This window comes from Schistocerca cancellata, chromosome 3 (assembly GCF_023864275.1).
Source record: "Schistocerca cancellata isolate TAMUIC-IGC-003103 chromosome 3, iqSchCanc2.1, whole genome shotgun sequence".
NCBI lineage: Eukaryota > Metazoa > Arthropoda > Insecta > Orthoptera > Acrididae > Schistocerca > Schistocerca cancellata.
This window is the reverse complement of record NC_064628.1, coordinates 408,066,529-408,085,457: the sequence shown is the minus strand read 5'-3', so window position 1 is coordinate 408,085,457 and position 18,929 is coordinate 408,066,529. Positions and strand designations below refer to the sequence as shown.

At 41.4% G+C, this 18,929-nt stretch overlaps 1 protein-coding gene across 1 annotated transcript in view; it reads left to right on the top strand.

Annotated features, from left to right (window-relative positions):
* The window catches only part of LOC126176730 (zinc carboxypeptidase-like), a 94,573-nt gene that overhangs the window by 20,575 nt on the left and 55,069 nt on the right, over nucleotides 1-18,929 (top strand). Inside the window, exon 3 of the mRNA XM_049923898.1 lies at nucleotides 9,786-9,861. Within this exon, the coding sequence (XP_049779855.1) occupies nucleotides 9,786-9,861 (76 nt within the window). The remainder of the gene's footprint in view (nucleotides 1-9,785; nucleotides 9,862-18,929) is intronic.

Sequence of the window (18,929 nt, the reverse complement as noted above, 5' to 3'; positions counted from 1 at the left end):
GTAAAATATTAATAAAGCACGAGTGGTGGTACAAATTCCTTCTTTCACAAGTACAACGCCATATTAGTGAACGAAGGCAAAGCCTAATCAGGGAAGCTAAACGATTGTGGTAATAAAATAGTGGGCCTTAGGAGAGATGCCTGTCTATTTAGGCAGTCAAAATTTGCTAAAAGGCCCCTGTCTCACTGATTTGTCTGCGATTCAGGGAATGCTTTTCAAGCACGCTAAATCTCGACTTCTTCTAAAATATTAAGGGTATTGCCTTTGCTTTCGAAATGTAGTACCTGCCTGTTCTTTCGGTTGTCGGTGGCTTCACGGGACACTGGGACACTGTGTAGTCTGTGGAGTAGAGGCCTGAATGCAACCTTTTTGAATTGTAATGTGTGGTTAGATATTTTGTGTATAACGATGTCAGAGGCGATCAGCTTCCTAAAAATATCGTAACTAATCGAACAGCCATCGGTTTTGGCATATATATATATATATATATATATATATATATATATATATATATATATATGAGAAAATGCGAGGGTCTCATAATTGCTTTGTTTCATAGTGAATTGGATCCTGACTAGGAAATTTGCTTTAGTTCGACATAATATTGTGTTCTAAAAAAATCATAAAAAATTTGGCAAGGCAGTAAGACACAGGTGAGGCCACTGTCAAACCCAGTTTTTCGGACCTAAAATCATTTTCAGTAAATGAGAAACTTCGCCACTTTCGTCAAAAGATCTTCCGCTATGCCCCCTGAGATTTTCGCTGATTATGTGATGAGGTTGGTCTGCAGGTATGCTTGAATACGTATTATATATGGCAAAGGAAACTAGAGATGTGCCCTCTAGGGCTAACTAGTCATAAAATTCACTAAACAGCTCCTCTTTATTCGAAATATTGAAATTCACTGGATTTTAAAATTCCTATTCAAATATTCTGCCAATAAATTCTCCTGATGAAAACCGGGTCTACTCCTGGAGTTAACAATTGTTCAATCAGCATACCTTCTTTATGCAACTGTACAACACTTCGAAGTCTAGGGGCACAGTGGATCACCGGAATAATAGATAGGGACTAAGAGATGATATACTGTTCTTTATCGTTTTTTAGTACGTGCTACATATTTAGCAGTTGGATTATACCTACTTTTTTCAATGTGATTCGCCTCAGTGGAATGTTGCACTTTAGTGATTTATTGCTCTTCAGATATAACCACGGCTGGTTTGGATTTTTCCACCTGTATTACAAGCTTATTTTTATCCTGAAGTTTTTTTATGAATTCTGTTTGTGGTAGTGTTCTCTGTAGATCTTATAGAAGATGGGTCTCTAGGAATACATGAAGTACTAGAGTTATTCTCACCTATCTTATTTACTCCTATAGCCAGTTCATTGCGCTGGGCCACCGTCAATAATTTTCCGTCCAAAACTGGAAGAGTAAGGGAGATTAACTGTCCGAACTATTGTTGCTATAATTTCTATGAGGTATTGTATGATAAGCTCTTATAAAATAACTATTTCCCTTTCTTATCGAAGGCGATAGTCGTTAAATTACACGTTTTTGGGAAAAAAACATAAAATCACAGTTTGTTACTGAATTACAAAAACTACACCGTTTCAGGTCACGAAGTTTATTTAATTTTTTATCCTGGTTTTTGGTCAAATAATGTCCAGATACACACCAAACTGCTCTTCAATTCCCTGAAACTGCTGTCCATTCAATACCAAAGATAAATGCAAATGAGCTAGATATGGGTACTTATTTACACTATATTTTTTTGGACTATAGAGAACGTATTTCATTTCGAAAGCAAAACAGCGTAATATTCCACATACCATTTCTTGTATCACAACTATTTTTGCGAAACAAAAACTTGACATAATTTGGAATAATTTTCTGTGTTAGACATTGCTTGTTATACTGCATGTTAGTGAAAGTTTTTTGTGCTGTCTATACAGCACTCTTATAGCCCACTATTTTATTACCACAAGCTTTTAGCTTCCCACATTATCCTTTGCGTTTGTCCGCTAACGTGGCACTGTAGCTGTCAAAGAGGGCATTAGCACTAACACTCGGGCTTTATTAATATTGTCAATTTTAGCTATCCACTTTCAGTATTTTTATAAACTATATTCGTCAAAGAGGAAATTTACTTTATGACTCATGGATTATTAATATGCTGCACATTTTCCACTTTCAGTATTTTTATAAGTAGGGCAAGTCTTTTTTCTTTTTTTGCTTATTTTAAGTATTTCAGCACATGTTTCTCCCCCCACCCCTCCATCACGCCAGCTGTAGTGTCGGTGTTGTTCCTGTCGCCTCTGACACCACCTATAAACGTTTTCCCGATTCCAGAGCGGTCAGTAGTGCCTTGCCTGATGCCGCTCAACCACTTTCCTGCTTGTGTTGCGGTTTTTTTTTTTGTTTCTTTTGTTTTAAGACGAGAAGAAACACTAGGGGCATTGGCTCCCATGTCAAAACTGTGAAACACGAAGACAAAGAGAGGAGTTAAAAACAACTAAATGTCAATTTCAATCGACGGAAGATCAAACAGGTAAAACAGGGACGTGGAGGAAGGTCTATAAAATACACCATAGAGAAACGGAGGTCCAGAACTAAAAGTTAAATGACCTCCGCCGTATTGCTACGACGGATAAAAAGTGCAACGCAGACGACAGCCCGAACGTGTCGTTCGCAAAAACGGCCAATAACTCAGACGGCAATTCTCGTTTACTGGGTTTATTCTTTGAAATTGTCTATGTACATTATTATCTACAACTTCGTTTGGCCTCTTCAGTTTTTATCCAGATTTTATTTTTAAAGGTTTCCCCTTCATATTAAGTATGAACTACCTCTTCAGCGAGTTATTTGTTTATAACTTGATTTAAATGATGGGGAGTGGTTCTAAGACAATTTCCTTTCGGCGATGAGTTGTTGAAAGGAAACTTTGTGACTACGCTTCAAGCACAGCTCTATAATACAATCTTACGGTGTCCCTCTCTTCTTTCCACCATTGTCATTGTTAAGGATTGTTTGTAAAAGACGTTTTCTTATTATTTGTACAGATCAGCTGAGGATGCGTCTTCAATTGACGCGAAACCGGTCGTGGCATTTAATAAAAGGTATTCTGCAACCAGTGCGGATAATTTCATTCAAAGTGTGGAAATTTAGCTGCGGTTGTCCACAATTTAAAATAACATGCTTCCAGCTTTCTTTTCTGTCTGTCTTAACACACTAATCTCAAATACTACTAGACGGATTTTTATGGAGTTTTCACTTCTAATTTCAGTGAATCTAGGAGCACCGTATAGGTTATATTTAATGAAAATCGGATCACCAAAAAAAAAAAAAAAATTCATAAATATTATAAAAATGTGTATATTTCCACATGACCTCTGAGACCACTGGAACTACTTCAACCAAATTTGGTAATCACACCACTTAGTTTCAGGAAATAGTCACTGTTGTGGTAAGAACCTACTGCGTATCAAAGGGGTAGGGGTGAGAAAGAAGGGTTTTCCACGGTGCACGAATATCCATATTTTATTCAACCAGTACTTGAAAACGAGAGCACCTAGTGACTTGTAACAAACTCTACACATGATTTCAAACATTTACATGAAACTTTTCCTTCTGAAAATATCCACAAAATAATGAAAAGAAAGATGATCGCTTACTACGTTTTCGCTAGTTATGCAGGAAAACTGCAGCATCACGTACGACTTCATGACGTTTACATTTACAGCTTCTTTGCTACTAACTCAATTCGCAAGAAATCTTGCAAACAGTATCCCAATTTGGTGCTCAATATACCTGCTGAATTATACACCGAAGGGCCAAAGAAACTGGTATAGACATGCGTGGTCAAATACAGAGGAATGTAAACAAGCATAATACGGCGCTGCGGTCGGTAACGCCCATACAAGACAACAGATGTCTGTGGCAGTTATTAGATCCGGTTACTGCTGCTACAATGGCAGGTTACCAAGATTCAAGTGAGTTTGAATGTGGTGCTATAATCGGCGCACGAGAGATAGGACACAGAATCTTTGAGGTGGCGATGAAGTGGGGATTTTCCCGTACGACCATTTCACGAGTGTACTTTGAATATCAGTAATCCTGTAAAACATCAAATCTCCATCACCGCTGCGGGCGGAAAATATCCTGCAAGAACGGGACCAATGCCGACTGAAGAGAATCGTTCAACGTGGCAGAAATGAAACCCTTCCGAAAATTAAAGCAGATTTCAATGTTGGGCCATCAGTGTCAGTATGCGAACCATTCAAAGAAATATGGGCTTTCTGAGCCGAAGCACCACTCGTGCACCCTTCATGATTACACAACGCAATGCTTTACGTCTCGCCTGGGCCCATCATCACCGACATTGGACTGTTGATGACTGGAAACATGTTGCCTGGTCGGACGAGTCTCGTTTCAAACTGTATCGAACGGATGGACGTGTACGAGTGTGGAGACAACTTCATGAATCCATGGCCCCTGCATGTCAGCAGAGGACTGTTGAAACTGGTGGAGGTACTTTAATCGTGTGGGGCGTGTGCAGCTGGAGTGATATCTCGCCCCTGATACGTCTAGATATGATTCTGACAGGTGACACGTACATAAGCATCCTGTCTGATCAGCTGCATCCATTCATGTCTATTGTGCATTCCGAGGGACTTAGGCAATTGCAGCAGGACAATGCCATACTCCATAAGTCCAAAATTGCTACAGAGTGGCTTCACGAACACTCTTCTGAGTTTAAACACTTCCGCTGCTGACTCAACTCCCCAGAAATGAACATTGTGGCGCATATCTGGGATGCCTTACAACGTGCTGTTCAGATGAGGTCTCAACCCCCTCGTACTCTTAAGGATTTATGGAAAGCCCTGCAGGATTTATGGTGTGAATTTCCTCCAGAACTAATTGAGATTAGTCGTGCCCATGCCATGTCGTGCTGCGGCACTTCTGTGTGCTCGCGGAGCACGTACGCAGTATTAGCCAGGTATACCAGTTTCTTTGGCTCTTCAGTATATCATTGTACGATTCATAGTTCAGGAAATATGGGAGAAAGGGGAGACAGACAGACAGAGGGAGAGGAGGGGATGGACAGAGAAAGGAAAGCGGGTGAGGTGGCTGGAGAGAGAGGGGGAAAGGAGGTGGACATAGAAAGGAAAGCGAAAGAGATGGATCTAGAGAGGGGAGGAGCAGATGGGCAGAGATAGAGAATAGCAGTTGATAGATAAACAGAGGGGCAGGGGGAGATGGGCAGAGATTGGGGTTGACAAGGTGAACAGAGAGGAGGGACAAATGGAGGTTGACAGAGAGGGGAGGAGGAGAAGGTGGGCAGAGAGGGGGGGGGGAGTATCAGATGGATAGACGGTGGCACAGGAAGAGCTGAACAGAGAGTGGTGGTGGAGGAGGTGGACATAAATAAGGGGGAGAAGCAGATGGAAGGACAGCAGGCAGCGGAGATGGAAAGGGAGAGGAAGGAAGAGGATGTGGACTAATAAGACTGAAGTAAATGCATACTAGCTAGTAATAAATAGAACTCCTATCGTCCACGCGACAACTCAGGGAGGCTGCGGGGAAGAATTACAATGCTGAACGAAGTTATTCACGTGTGGATTATTTCTCATCTTAACACATGGCATTATTTTGAGAGATGATGGTGAAACGTCATGATGACATCGCAGAGGAACAATATGATTAAATATTACTGCACATGTTCAGTATTTAGGGAGCACTTTAAAACTTAGATGTGGCTTCTAAGAGAATTATGCTGAAACAAATAGAAAAGCTGGAAAGTTTTCACTGATGGGAGCATTTCTCAGTTCGATGAATATGGTGAGTGAGGAAATCTTACACTAAAATTTTCACACAGGGTGCACACATGAGTATGCAGGTAATGCTCTACAATATAAACAGTTAAACGTTTATGAGCTTAGTTACAGTCGATACACAGTATTTTGATTTCAGCTTCCACCATCTGAGTAGTGACTGCATGTTTGCGGAACTTGTGTCTACTGACATACATTTCTGGTCAAAGAAGCAATCAGTTTACATTTACATATTGAAAGCACTAAATGTGTCTCAAAAGTTCACTGGTAGAAACTTGACTGTATTGAAGATGAAATGGAGTACTCGAGCCACAATAAAAACTGCAAGTTTACATTATATGGTAAGCACCGATACTTTCAAAGTCCAAATCGTTTTTTCACCGTAACGTCGACAAAGTCGAAAAATAAAGAAGCTCGCTTTTAGCACTAGCAGCGAACCTCTTTACTTTTCGGTTTCGCTGCTATTGCGGTGAAAAAGCGGTTTGGACTTCGAAATTATCGGTGCGTTTCGTATGCTATAAACTTTCAGTTTATATTGTGGCTCGTGTACTTTGAAATTGTGTCCTTTCTCAGGATAATTTCTGAGAACTGTTCATTTTATCAATTGTAACCTAACCTGGCTGCTCCTTTTTCCAGTGAATTCTCGAACCTGCTGTTTCCCTGCGTCTGTTGATTCCTGTTTACATCCCATCTCTAGTCCTTCATCAGTACTTATCCCACGTTCGTTCTCCAATCATTTTCACTCCAATCTCATCCGCATCTAAATTCCACACCTTGAAAATGTTACCAAGGCACCACAGCACCAGTATTCTCACAGCATGTCAACTTAGCAATCCCACATCATCGTGTATTATTTAGTTTTTTAATTGTATTAATCAACGACTGAAGAGGGTAGCATGAATGCTGCGTGCCCGTAGCTGTAATTTCGGAACGAAAATAGAGAATAAAAGGGATTGAATTTGTGTTCCGCTCCTCCCATTTTTAGGAATCCGTCCAAATTCCTGAAAAACAAACACTCGTCTTTGCTTCCTGCAGCCAAATACGTTCTCCGATTTGTATGCTATGGCAGCTTATAAAGTTTCATCATATCCACCTACACCTTCGCCAGTCCTACGTCCGCAGTTAACATGAGTCCTAACACCCCATTGTAATGCCCAGTCTTGAGAACCGAGACCTTCTGCCACGCCTATGTAAGCACATCCAACCTTCTTTCCATCTCGAAACACTCCAAATACACTTCCAGGACGATTCTGTCTCCCTATTCCAGGCCGTCATAAAATCCGTGGAATCTACCCATCCTGCTAAATGTAGCTACCCCACCTCACCTGCATCATTCTGAATAAACACTCCACGTCATCCTCTCTCAAATCCTATAACCCTCTAATCCCGACATCAGCCCTATTAATTCTTATGACCAGGTACATCCGTCATCTTTTTCATGTAACATCGCCTAAGACACCTGCCTGGCCCAAATTAATTTTCCATATAGTTACCAGGAATCATTACTACTATCATCACTGTACGGAGTAAACAGAACTCGATTGCATCATGTCTGGATTCCCTCGTTTTCCGTCATCATAAAAGTTAATGGTTGCATTTCTTTTACTTCTATACTAAAGGCTTGAGTGGTAACTTTATCACTGCTATCTGATAAATAAAAAATTAATCAATAAAAATTTATTAACAAAGAATGAGGACTTCGTGATGCTGAAATTTATTGATGATAATTTTTTTCCCCGCGGGTTTGGCCTTGTGACATTGACGTATATATCGCACACATCTCCTCCTCCCCCATCTGTATGTCCAGCTCTTCCTCCCCTAATCTCTCTGTGCAGGAGATGTGGAGTTGTTATTTACTTCAGACTGTAACTGCTAATGCAACAGTGTGAAATGTCTCTGTAATAGTCGCGTTGGCGTGATATGCAGCCAGAAAGTAGGAGCCTGTGTGTAGCCACTTCTACCCCTGCTTCAACCAGTTACGTGAGCTAAATTTGTGCACGTCTCAGTGCCAAGACCTCAATGTTGTTGGAACTGTGTCGAAGAATAATTGTTGGTGTATGTTGTCACTTGTTCCTGTAAATACAGTTACATGTGGAACTTGAACAGCTGTAATGAATGAAAGACATTTGTGTTGGTACAGGAATACTGCGTTGAAACCCAATAAGTGAAATTTGTCTGTTTTGTCATTACCTTAGGCGTAATCCTGTTGTAGCGTTGATGTAAGATGAATAAGGATGGATGCAGTGTGCATGGCGCTACTGCCTCACGAGCTTGCCTGAAGACATCAGGTGAGCCGAACTAGTAAACATTTCTATGGAAACGCTACTGTGCAGCTGGTATTCTGTTGATGTTTCTATGGAAACGCCTGAGTGCAGCTGGTGTTATGTCAACGGATATCTTCATGATTTTCTAGTCAATAGCGCATTGTAATTGAAAGCTTACCCAACTGCCTGCACTTCCCTTACGCTATGTCGACAGCTCTCTGTCTCCCCTACTCCTTCTCTCTGTCTACGTCCTCTTCTTTTCTCTGTATCCATGTCCCCTACCTCTGTCCATCTCATCCTACCCCTCTTTATGACCATTTCATCCTCAACCCTTTCTATCCATCTCCTCCTCCCTACTATCTTTGTCTGTCACCTCCTCCTCTCTCGCTCTCCTTGTTCGTCTCCACATTCTCACTCTCTATCTATCCACCTCTCCCCTCCACCCCCTCTGTCTGCTTCTTCCTCTCCTTCCCTCTGTCCAACTCCTTCTTCCTCCTCTCTCTGTCCACCTGTTCACCTCCCTCTCTATATCCATCTCCTCCTCTTACACACTCTCTCTGTCTAAACACATGAAGCCCTGAGAGGCATGCTAATACTATCTGCACAACTCTATCTTTACTCCTACGGGACCTACGAGGCTCTAAACCCCACAGTGCTGATTCTCATATAGCAAGCATTATATATACCAAACCAGGATGAAATAGTTCCATTGATTTAGGAGACGATGCTGGACCTACGTACATACATCCTGTCTTATGTATGTAAAGGTGTATATAGGTTACTTATAGGAGACATAGCCTCGATTCAGACTACTAATTCCATCATCAGATATACCTGGAAAACCAGTGACATCTCTGTCAAACCTCTGAAATTCTTCCAAGCGCAGTATCCTCCCATACCACTGTACAATGTAGCAAAATCATCTACAGTTATGAGAAAAAAATTTTTTTTTCATCTTACGACACGTGTGAAAGCCAAACAGATCGTAGAGTGTACTTAGTAACGCTCTGCAGTCAGGTTGCTTGACTTTCAGAGGGCGCCCACACTTCCGCAGTTTTGCCTAATGAACAAAATATGGTGATAGAGAATATAAGACCAGCTTTGTGACCAAGTAGAACACACTATGTCATTCTAGCGGAAAACGTGGAAACGCACACGAGACTATACTCTCATAAAACTGTTGCTTATAGAAATGTCAGAACGCTTTAGGTTATTTTCTTGAGATATATACAGATGATTAGAATTCACACGGGGGCCCAGAAGCAATCGGACTGCTTGTGTACTTTCACTGACTGGAACAGGAAAAGTGCCAAGTGACACCGTTACACAAACTATTCCACGCCAAGTACCGCCAGGCGGTATAGAAATAGTACAAGCAAAAGCAGAAAAAATACGCATAACATGTGCAGGCATGTTTGATTAGGGGCATAGTTTGTATTTTATATGTGGATCCTTAAAGAATTTTTTTACCAGAACATGGAAAGACTAGCTTTTCTCGAAAATAACAGTGTAACAGTAAACACTTAAGTTTTACATTGATTTAATGTTATTTTGATGCACACAAATGGCAATGTAAGCTGTGTCTGAAACAAGAGCAGACATCATAGTCAGTTGGTCTGATTACCTCTGGCAAATTGCTTTGAATTTCAAACCATCGTTGATTATTACATTACTTCTCACGCTTTTCAGACTGATAGACAACCAGAGGCGAGCAAAAGCTACGAGAGAGGACTTTGCCTTAGATGAATATCACACCATTGAGGAGGTGAGCAATTCTTTGAAAAATCCTTCTGACAAGTTCGTAAAAATTAGGCACAGCGTGTCCTTTATTTTCTGAGGGTTTATCATGGCCAGCTTTAAATTTAAGAACTGAAAATTTGTGAGTTAAGCTTCATACCAATGATCTATTTGCATAGTAGAGATTATTAACGGTTGTGGTGGCACTAAACTTGAGGTAGCTGCTTCGAACCGGGATTGCGAAAGAAAGGTTCATCTGTTCTGTTTTGTCAAAAAAGAGTATGTATGTGGTGTGTGTGCGTGTGTGTGCGTGTGTGTGTGTGTGTGTGTGTGTGTGTGTGTGTGTGTGTCTGTCTGTCTGTGTGCACTTGACGATGTTGTGGAGGGGCGTGGGGGGAGGGGGTTGGGGGGGGGGGGAAACGTTTGCAAAATGATGAGTGATGAAAAGATGAAAAGGAGCAATGAGTTGACTGGCGTAAAATTTTCCTGATCTGGGTTAAATGTTAAATTGAGAGCTTCTGCACAGCGTCCTCTCATTGAAACCCTGAGGCTGTCATTTGTGCTTATTTAGAGGAGTAAGTGGAAGCTAGTACTGCATTTTACCGTCTTCTTCACCACAACACAAACATAAAACTTTACCACGTAAGTAAACAACACAGTTATCCACACTATACAGTTAGATATCTGACTTGGACTTTATGCCACCGTAACAACTTCATAACAGATCGGACCCGATCAGGATGGCAAGGCGGTATTTTTGCCAGCAGTGCTCGTTTTCCATGTATTGTACTGTCCGACGTTTAAACTAGACGATAAAAACACTTAAATGTGACCACTGTCTATGTTAGACATTAACATGCAGTCGCCATTCACAGACGAAAGGTGGTAGCACCAGCAGTGGAGGGTATATAAAGTGTTTCGGCGGACGCGGGAAACAGCACAGTCGTTGTCGTAATGTTGAGACGAAGCGATTTATCTGACGTCCAAAAGGACGTGATTATTGGCTTTCGGACCATGGGTGCAAGCATTCCCGAAACGGCTAAGTTTGTAAAGTTTTCGCGTACCGCTGTGGATAAGTATAACGTGCTTGACAAAATGGAGCTGTCCAAGACCGGCGTCGCGGCAGTTGGAGTGTACCACGAGCCATAGATGATAGGGATGAACGGCAGCTACGGACATATGTATGGGCGAATAGATATATATGTAGATCTGTGATACAGCCCGGGAGACTTGGTATTGGTTTTTACGCTGTTGCGGAAAGTGGCACTATCGGAAAAATAACTAAAGCGCCACTTTGGACCGTATGGTATTGGTCGGAGCTTGTCAGTCGCCATAAATAAATTTGGGGACTGAGAGCATCAAGAAGACGAGAAAGTAGATAGGTCGTCCCCGTCCTCTGTATGAATCCCTACTACAGTCCAGAGGCGCAGATCAATTATGGGAAGTTCAAGGAAACAGAAAACCTACTCGACGATCGTGAATCTTGAATGGGAGGATCCACCTTTGGTGCTTACATTAGTGAAGAGGGTGTACCAACTCGACCAGAACCTGACGATTCATCAGCACTGCCGTACAGAGGACTGCCAAGATGTAAATCAAGGGAACTGTAGTCGGCTCGACTGACAACTTGGAACAGCGGATCGCTGTTTCGCCAGGAGGGAGAGCTGTGCCACTGCATGCAGTGTGGCTTAGTGATCAGCACCGCTGGCTGGCGTGCGCCTGCTCTGTCCCGATACCAGCAGTTATTTGTTACTTAGTATTTCATATTTCTGGATGGTCCTCGAAACATCTAATATTTGTGAATTCTGTAATATTCATGTTTGTATAAATAGCTGCACTCTCCGCCTACAAAGTCAGCTCTGTTCGGGCTATACATTGGTTCAAATGGCTCTGAGCACCGTGAAACGACATCTGAGGTCATCACTCGCCTAGAACTTAGAACTACTTAAACCTAACTAACCTAAGGACGTAACACACATCCATACCCGAGGCAGGATTCGAACCTGCGACCGTAGCAGTCGCGCGGTTCCAGACTGAAGCGCCCAGAACCGCTCGGCCACAATGGCCGGCCTATACGTTGGTACCAGTAATAACTCTGATATCAGTGCTAAGTGTTGCACTTCGTTGGCGACGCTGCCTTCTGATTTGTTCTTCATTGTAACATCCACGTGACAGTAGCACATCGAACACTACACAATAATTCTTGTGTCTAGGGTGCAGTCTTCCCCCATGCCGTTGGTGGGGAGGCTTGCGTGCCTCAGCGATACAGAGGGCCGTATCGTAGCTGCAACCACAACAGAGGGGTATCTGTTGAGAGGCCAGACCAACGTGTGGTTCCTGAAGAGGGGCAGCAGCCTTTTCAGTAGTTGCAGGGGCAACAGTCGGGATGATTGACTGATCTGGCCTTGTAACATTAACCAAAACGGCCTTGCTGTGATGGTACTGCGAACGGCTGAAAGCAAGGGGAAACTACGGCCGTAATATTTCCCGAGGGCATGCAGCTTTATTGTATGGTTAAATGATGATGGCGTCCTCTTGGGTAAAATATTCCGGAGGTAAAATAGTCCCCCATTCGGATCTCCGGGCGGGGACTACTCAAGAGGACGTCATTGTCAGGAAAAAGAAAACTGGCGTTCTACGGATCGGCGCGTGGAATGTCAGATTCCTTAATCGGGCAGGTAGGTTAGAAAATTTAAAAAGGGGAATGGATAGGTTAAAGTTAGATATGGTGGGAATTAGTGATGTTCGGTGGCAGGAGGAACAAGACTTTTGGTCAGGTGAATACAAGGTTATAAATACAAAATCAAATAGGGGTAATGCAGGAGTAGGTTTAATAATGAATAAAAAAATAGGAGTGCGGGTAAGTTACTACAAACAGCGTAGTGAACGCATTATTGTGGCCAAGATAGACGCGAAGCCCACGCCTACTACAGTAGTACAAGTTTATATGCCAACTAGCTCTGCAGATGATGAAGAAATTGATGAAATGTATGATGAGATAAAAGAAATTATTCAGGTAGTGAAGAAATACGAAAATTTAATAGTCATGGGTAACTGGAATTCGAGAGTGGGGAAAGGGAGAGTAGGAAACGTAGTAGGTGAATATGCACTGGGGCTAAGAAATGAAAGAGGAAGCCGTCTGGAAGAATTTTGCACAGAACATAACTTAATCATAGCTAACACTTGGTTCAAGAATCATGAAAGAAGGTTGTATACATGGAAGAAACCAGGATATACTAGAAGGTATCAGATAGATTATATAATGGTAAGACAGAGATTTAGGAGCCGGGTTTTAAATTGTAATACATTTCCAGGAGCAGATGTGGACTCTGACCACTATCTATTGGTTATGAACTGTAGATTAAAACTGAAGAAACTGCAAAAAGGTGGGAATTTAAGGAGATGGGACCTGGATAAACTGAAAGAACCAGAGGTTGTACAGAGTTTCAGGGAGAGCATAAGCGAACTATTGACAGGAATGGGGGAAAGAAGTACAGTAGAAGAAGAATGGGTAGATCTGAGGGAGGAAGTAGTGAAGGCAGCAGAGGATCAAGCAGGTAAAAAGACGAGAGCTAGTACAAATCCTTAGGTAACAGAAGAAATATTGAATTTAATTGATGAAAGGAGAAAATATAAAAATGCAGTAAATGAAGCAGGTAAAAAGGAATACAAACGTCTCAAAAATGAGATCGACAGGAAGTGCAAAATGGTTAAGCAGGGAAGGCTAGAGGAAAAATGTAAGGATGTAGAGGCTTATCTCACTAGGGGTAAGATAGATACTGCCTACAGGAAAATTAAAGAGACCTTTGGAGAAAAGAGAACCACTTGTATGAATATCAAGTGGTCAGATGGATATCCAGTTCTAAGCAAAGAAGGGAAAGCAGAAAGGTGGAAGGGGTATATAGAGGGTCTCTACAAGGGCGATGTACTTGAGGACAATATTATGGAAATGGAAGAGGATGTAGAGGAAGATGAAATGGGAGATATGATACTGCGGGAAGAATTTGACAGAGCACTGTAAGACCTGAGTCCAAACAAGGCCCCGGAAGTAGACAACATTCCGCTACAACTATTGACGGCCTTGGGAGAGCCAGTCCTGACAAAACTCTACCATCTGGTGAGCAAGATGTATGAGACAGGCGAAATACCCTCAGACTTCAAGAAGAATATAATAATTCCAATCCCAAAGAAAGCAGGTGTTGACAGATGTGAAAATTACCGAACTTTCAGTTTAATAAGTCACAGCTGCAAAATACTAACACGAATTCTTTACAGACGAATGGAAAAACTGGTAGAAGCCGACCTCGGGGAAGATCAGTTTGGATTCCGTAGAAATATTGGAACACGTAAGGCAATACTGACCTTACTACTTACCTTAGAAGAAAGATTAAGGAAAGGAAACCTACGTTTGTAGCATTTGTAGACTTAGAGAAAGCTTTTGACAATGTTGACTGGAATACTCTCTTTCAAATTCTGAAGGTGCCAGGGGTAAAATACAGGGAGCGAAAGGCTATTTACAATTTATACAGAAACCAGACGGCAGTTATAAGAATCGTTGGGAAGGGAGTGAGACAGGGTTGTAGCCTCTCCCCGATGTTATTCAATCTGTATATTGAGCAAGCAGTAAAGGAAACAAAAGAAAAATTCGGAGTAGGTATTAAAATCCATGGAGAAGAAATAAAAATTTTGAGGTTCGCTGATGACATTGTAATTCTGTCAGAGACAGCAAAGGACTTGGAAGAGCAGTTGAACGGAATGGACAGTGTCTGGAAAGGAGGATACAAGATGAACATCAACAAAAGCAAAACGAGGATAATGGAATGTAGTCGAATTAAGTCGGGGGATGCTGAGGGAATTAGATTAGGAAATGAGTCACTTGAAGTAGTAAAGGAGTTTTGCTATTTGGGGAGCAAAATAACTGATGATGGTCGAAGTAGAGAAGGTATAAAATGTAGATTGGCAATGGCAAGGAAAGAGTTTCTGAAGAAGAGGAATTTGTTAACATCGAGTATAGATTTAAATGTCAGGAAGTCGTTTCTGAAAGTATTTGTATGGAGTGTAGCCATGTATGGAAGTGAAACATGGACGATAAATAGTTTGGACAAGAAGAGAATAGAGGCTTTCGAAATGTGGTGCTACAGAAGAATGCTGGAGATTAGATGGGTAGATCACATAACTAATGAGGAGGTATTGAATAGAATTGGGGAGAAGTGGAGTTTCTGGCACAACTTGACAAAAAGAGGGGACCGGTTTGTAGGACATGTTCTGAGGCATCAAGGGATCACAAATTTAGCATTGGAGGGCAGCGTGGAGGGTAAAAATCGTAGAGGGAGACCAAGAGATGAATACACTAAGCAGATTCAGAAGGATGTAGGTTGCAGTAAGTACTGGGAGATGAAGAAGCTTGCACAGGATAGAGTAGCATGGAGAGCTGAATCAAACCAGTCTCAGGACTGAAGACCACAACAACATCAGGGTGCCGTATCGCAGAGACGATAACTCCACACCCGTAAACGACTAGACGTATTCGTCGAAGCGTCGTCACATCGTCTTCACAGAGGTATACGGACAAATCAACAGTCTGCTGTGATAAAGAGCGACACCTGTTTAATCGTGGAGTATTAGAATCCCTTTTCTACCAGGACTGTGCGTATAGAAATGCACAGCATACATTTCAGAGGGGAATGAAAAAATTAATGGAAGCCGTCCTTGAGGAATGTCAGTTTGGGTCCTAGAGAACTGCAGGTACATACAAGGCAATACTTACTCTACGAGTTAGAAGACAATATGAAGAAATTCAAACCTACGTTCATAGCGTTTGTGGACTTAGAGAAAGCTTTTTAAATATGCTGATCGAACTACGCTGTATGAAAATTGGAAGGTAGCAAGGTCACGACACAGCGTGCGAAATGTCATCCACAACTTGCATAAAAACCAAACAGCAGTTATAAGAGTCGAAGGATATGAAATGGGACCAGTGCTTGAGAATAGAGTGGGACAGTGTTGTATCCTGTCCCCAGTGTTATTGAATCTGTAAATTAAATAAGCAGTAATGGCTTGTTACTTAGTATTTGATATTTCTGGATGGTCGGTGAAATATCTAATATTTGTATATTCTGGAATATTCTATGTTTGTATAAATAGCTCCACTTTCCGCCTATGAAGTCAGCTGTGTTCTGGCTGTACGTTGGTATCAATAATAACTGTGGTATTAATGCTATGTGTTGTACTTCGTTGACGAACCTGCGTGCCTGCCAAGAAGCAATTTGCAAAGGGAATTACAGTTCAGGAAGAAGAAACAAAAATTTAAAATTTGCTGATGACACTGTAATTTTGTCACAGATGTGGTAGAATCTGGAAAAATGTTGAACAATATGAATAGTGTCTTGGAACAATACGAGATGATCGTCAACAAAAGTAACTCAATGGTAATGGAATTTAGTCGAATTTCATCATACGATACTCCGGAAATTAATTAGGAAACAGAAACGTTAGGAGAGCGGAGCTGGGAGTGGAACTACTCGGTGACCATATAAAAATTATTCACATGAAGACAGAAAATGTGTGTTTACTTAGACCACGGCTGTAATGGTTTAAATTAACACGCCAATAACTGCCAAAAATTGTACGTTCTGAAAAAGCAACCAAGTCGTTTACAATGACCTGATAATACAACCAGCAAGAAGTCGACGACTATCACCAGGACTGGAGATGCCTACACCCCCGTCGCACCCCCCCCCCCCCTACCCACCCTCAGAAGTTGGTCTAAGTTCTAGCATCCATTTGCTGTACTACAATATACCGGGGCGCTCATTAAGTAGCAATTTTTAGTGAGGACCAGAGAATGGATATTCCTAAGCCCTAATGATTAACAAAATATAAACAGCCGGAAACACCGATAATGCAAAGAATTCTACAATGTGATAATTATACCAATAAAAAGAATCAATTGAGCTTGAGACAGGTTAATAAAAAAATAAAATAGCAATTTACAGCTTAAATAGGACAAACAGTTGCTTTTTATGATCCAAGAACTTTGCAAAAGCCTTCAAGAAGCTTCAGTTAAACACAGAATAACTGATTTCCAAAGATCCACAGAACTTAGAATTTCAATAACAACAACAATCTCAATGTCTTGGGTAGGAACTCGACACCCTTCTTCGCGTATATAAGGGACAGTAAATTGAAAGAGTCTTTAAACATAAAAATAAATAATTAAATCACAAAACCTTTCAGCAACAAACAAGGCGGCAAAATTTCCTGTTCTCAGATTTATACTGTCACACAACGACAGCAAGAAATATCTTCAACGGTCCTAGCCTAAACGTGCTGAAACAAGGAGCCAAACAAGCTCACGCACCCACAGATGTAAATATCACGACATTCAAATGGTGTGGGCATATGTTTCACGAAGATGCTCACCAAATTCATTTACTCATATCGGCCAAGGTTAAACAAGGTGTACCCTGCACGATTTCACAAACAGTGCACCAGTGCATCCAGCGTGCCATTTAGTTGGCTGCGTATTACAGCCTGGAAGGGACCAACCAGCACGCCCACTTCCTGTTGTAGTTCGGCGCTTCTACACTATGCGCGGTTCCAGTCCAGTCCAGTGGCTGTAATTATTCTGTGCCAGCGAAGCTTGGTAGATATTCTGATGCGGTAATGCGGAATCGATTGACGCTGCAAAAAAATTGCTACCAATTTTCGCCACCAGGCACATATCTGTGGCGCTGTGAATGCAAGAAAGAGGTTTACAAAATGTTTCCATATCTAATGGATTACGAACGGGACGCTGGCAGTAAAAGTCAAAGAGGTGAGAAAAGTATAGTGTAGAGTTTATTATTAACCGTCACTTACACAATTTGTTCAATATGAGCACTGGAGACGTCGACGAGATGCTGCACAGCGCACGATTTACTACTGGTGGTCAAAATTAGAACAAATTTTTTCCAGCGTAAATCGGTTCTGCATTAACGTATCAGCATATCAACCAATTTTCGCTGCCATACGTTAATTACTGTCCACACTGGGCTTTTTATGAATAAGTGCCATTTAATTACAATCAACCGATAATATGGCCTTTCTCTTGAACGTAATTCTATCAAGCCCGCTCCAGTTGCAGTTGTAAAAGCTGTTTCTTCTCCTTCATAAGCGTTGCTGTACGTGAGCCATACTTATCGCTATTAACGGGTCAGAGCCTTATACGATTGTACTTGTTACTTAAAATGTATTGTTACACTGTCTCTTCTCCAATCCACGCACAGACCGACATCTACACAGCGCCTGTCGAATCCTCTCCGAATGCGAAACTCTAGCCTACTGTTGAGTAGTTCCCACCACTAACAGCGCGATGCGTTTGCAAAACTGTTCTTTGCATCTTATAAAAGTTATTATCTGTACCAGTTTCCGACGTTACAAAAAACGTAAAAGCTTCACAGCCCTATATCTGCACATACTACCAGTTAACTTTCACCTGTAGAAAAATTTACGAGCAATTATTAATTTCTAAGCATTTAAAGATGATGAGATTTTTACAATTGTATCTACTTGTGCGAACAATAAGGAGGATTCAGTTATTAATGGATATTAAGTCCGAATACGAAATAGCACGTGGGCATGCATGTCCAAAGGAACATTGTATCGTACTTCTAAATAATACAGGCACTTTTATTTCGTATTTATTTGCCATGAACACATCAACAAATACGTCCTTTCTGGACAGGAATTTATGTAAAATAAGAATGCAGAATGTGACACATGGACGACGACATATGAAGGTTTGGCTGTGGCACTGATTCATGATCGGACGGCCAAAGCGGTGAAGGCGACCGCTCACGTAATTCCGAAATCCGGTGCTGGTTCAGCACAAATTTTCACAATCGTCATTCGAATATACTGCCGACGACGCTTCATATTAGCAACTGCGAACACGTTTCCTGTAGGTAATAAGTCGTTGGATGTCCGTGACTCTAGCTTCTACTTTAGGAGTATATTTTATTAATAGTATTTCCTTTTCAGTCACAGTATTAGTACAGTAATTAGAATATAAAGGCACAGTGACAGGAGACGAAATATTATTAATGAAATACATCC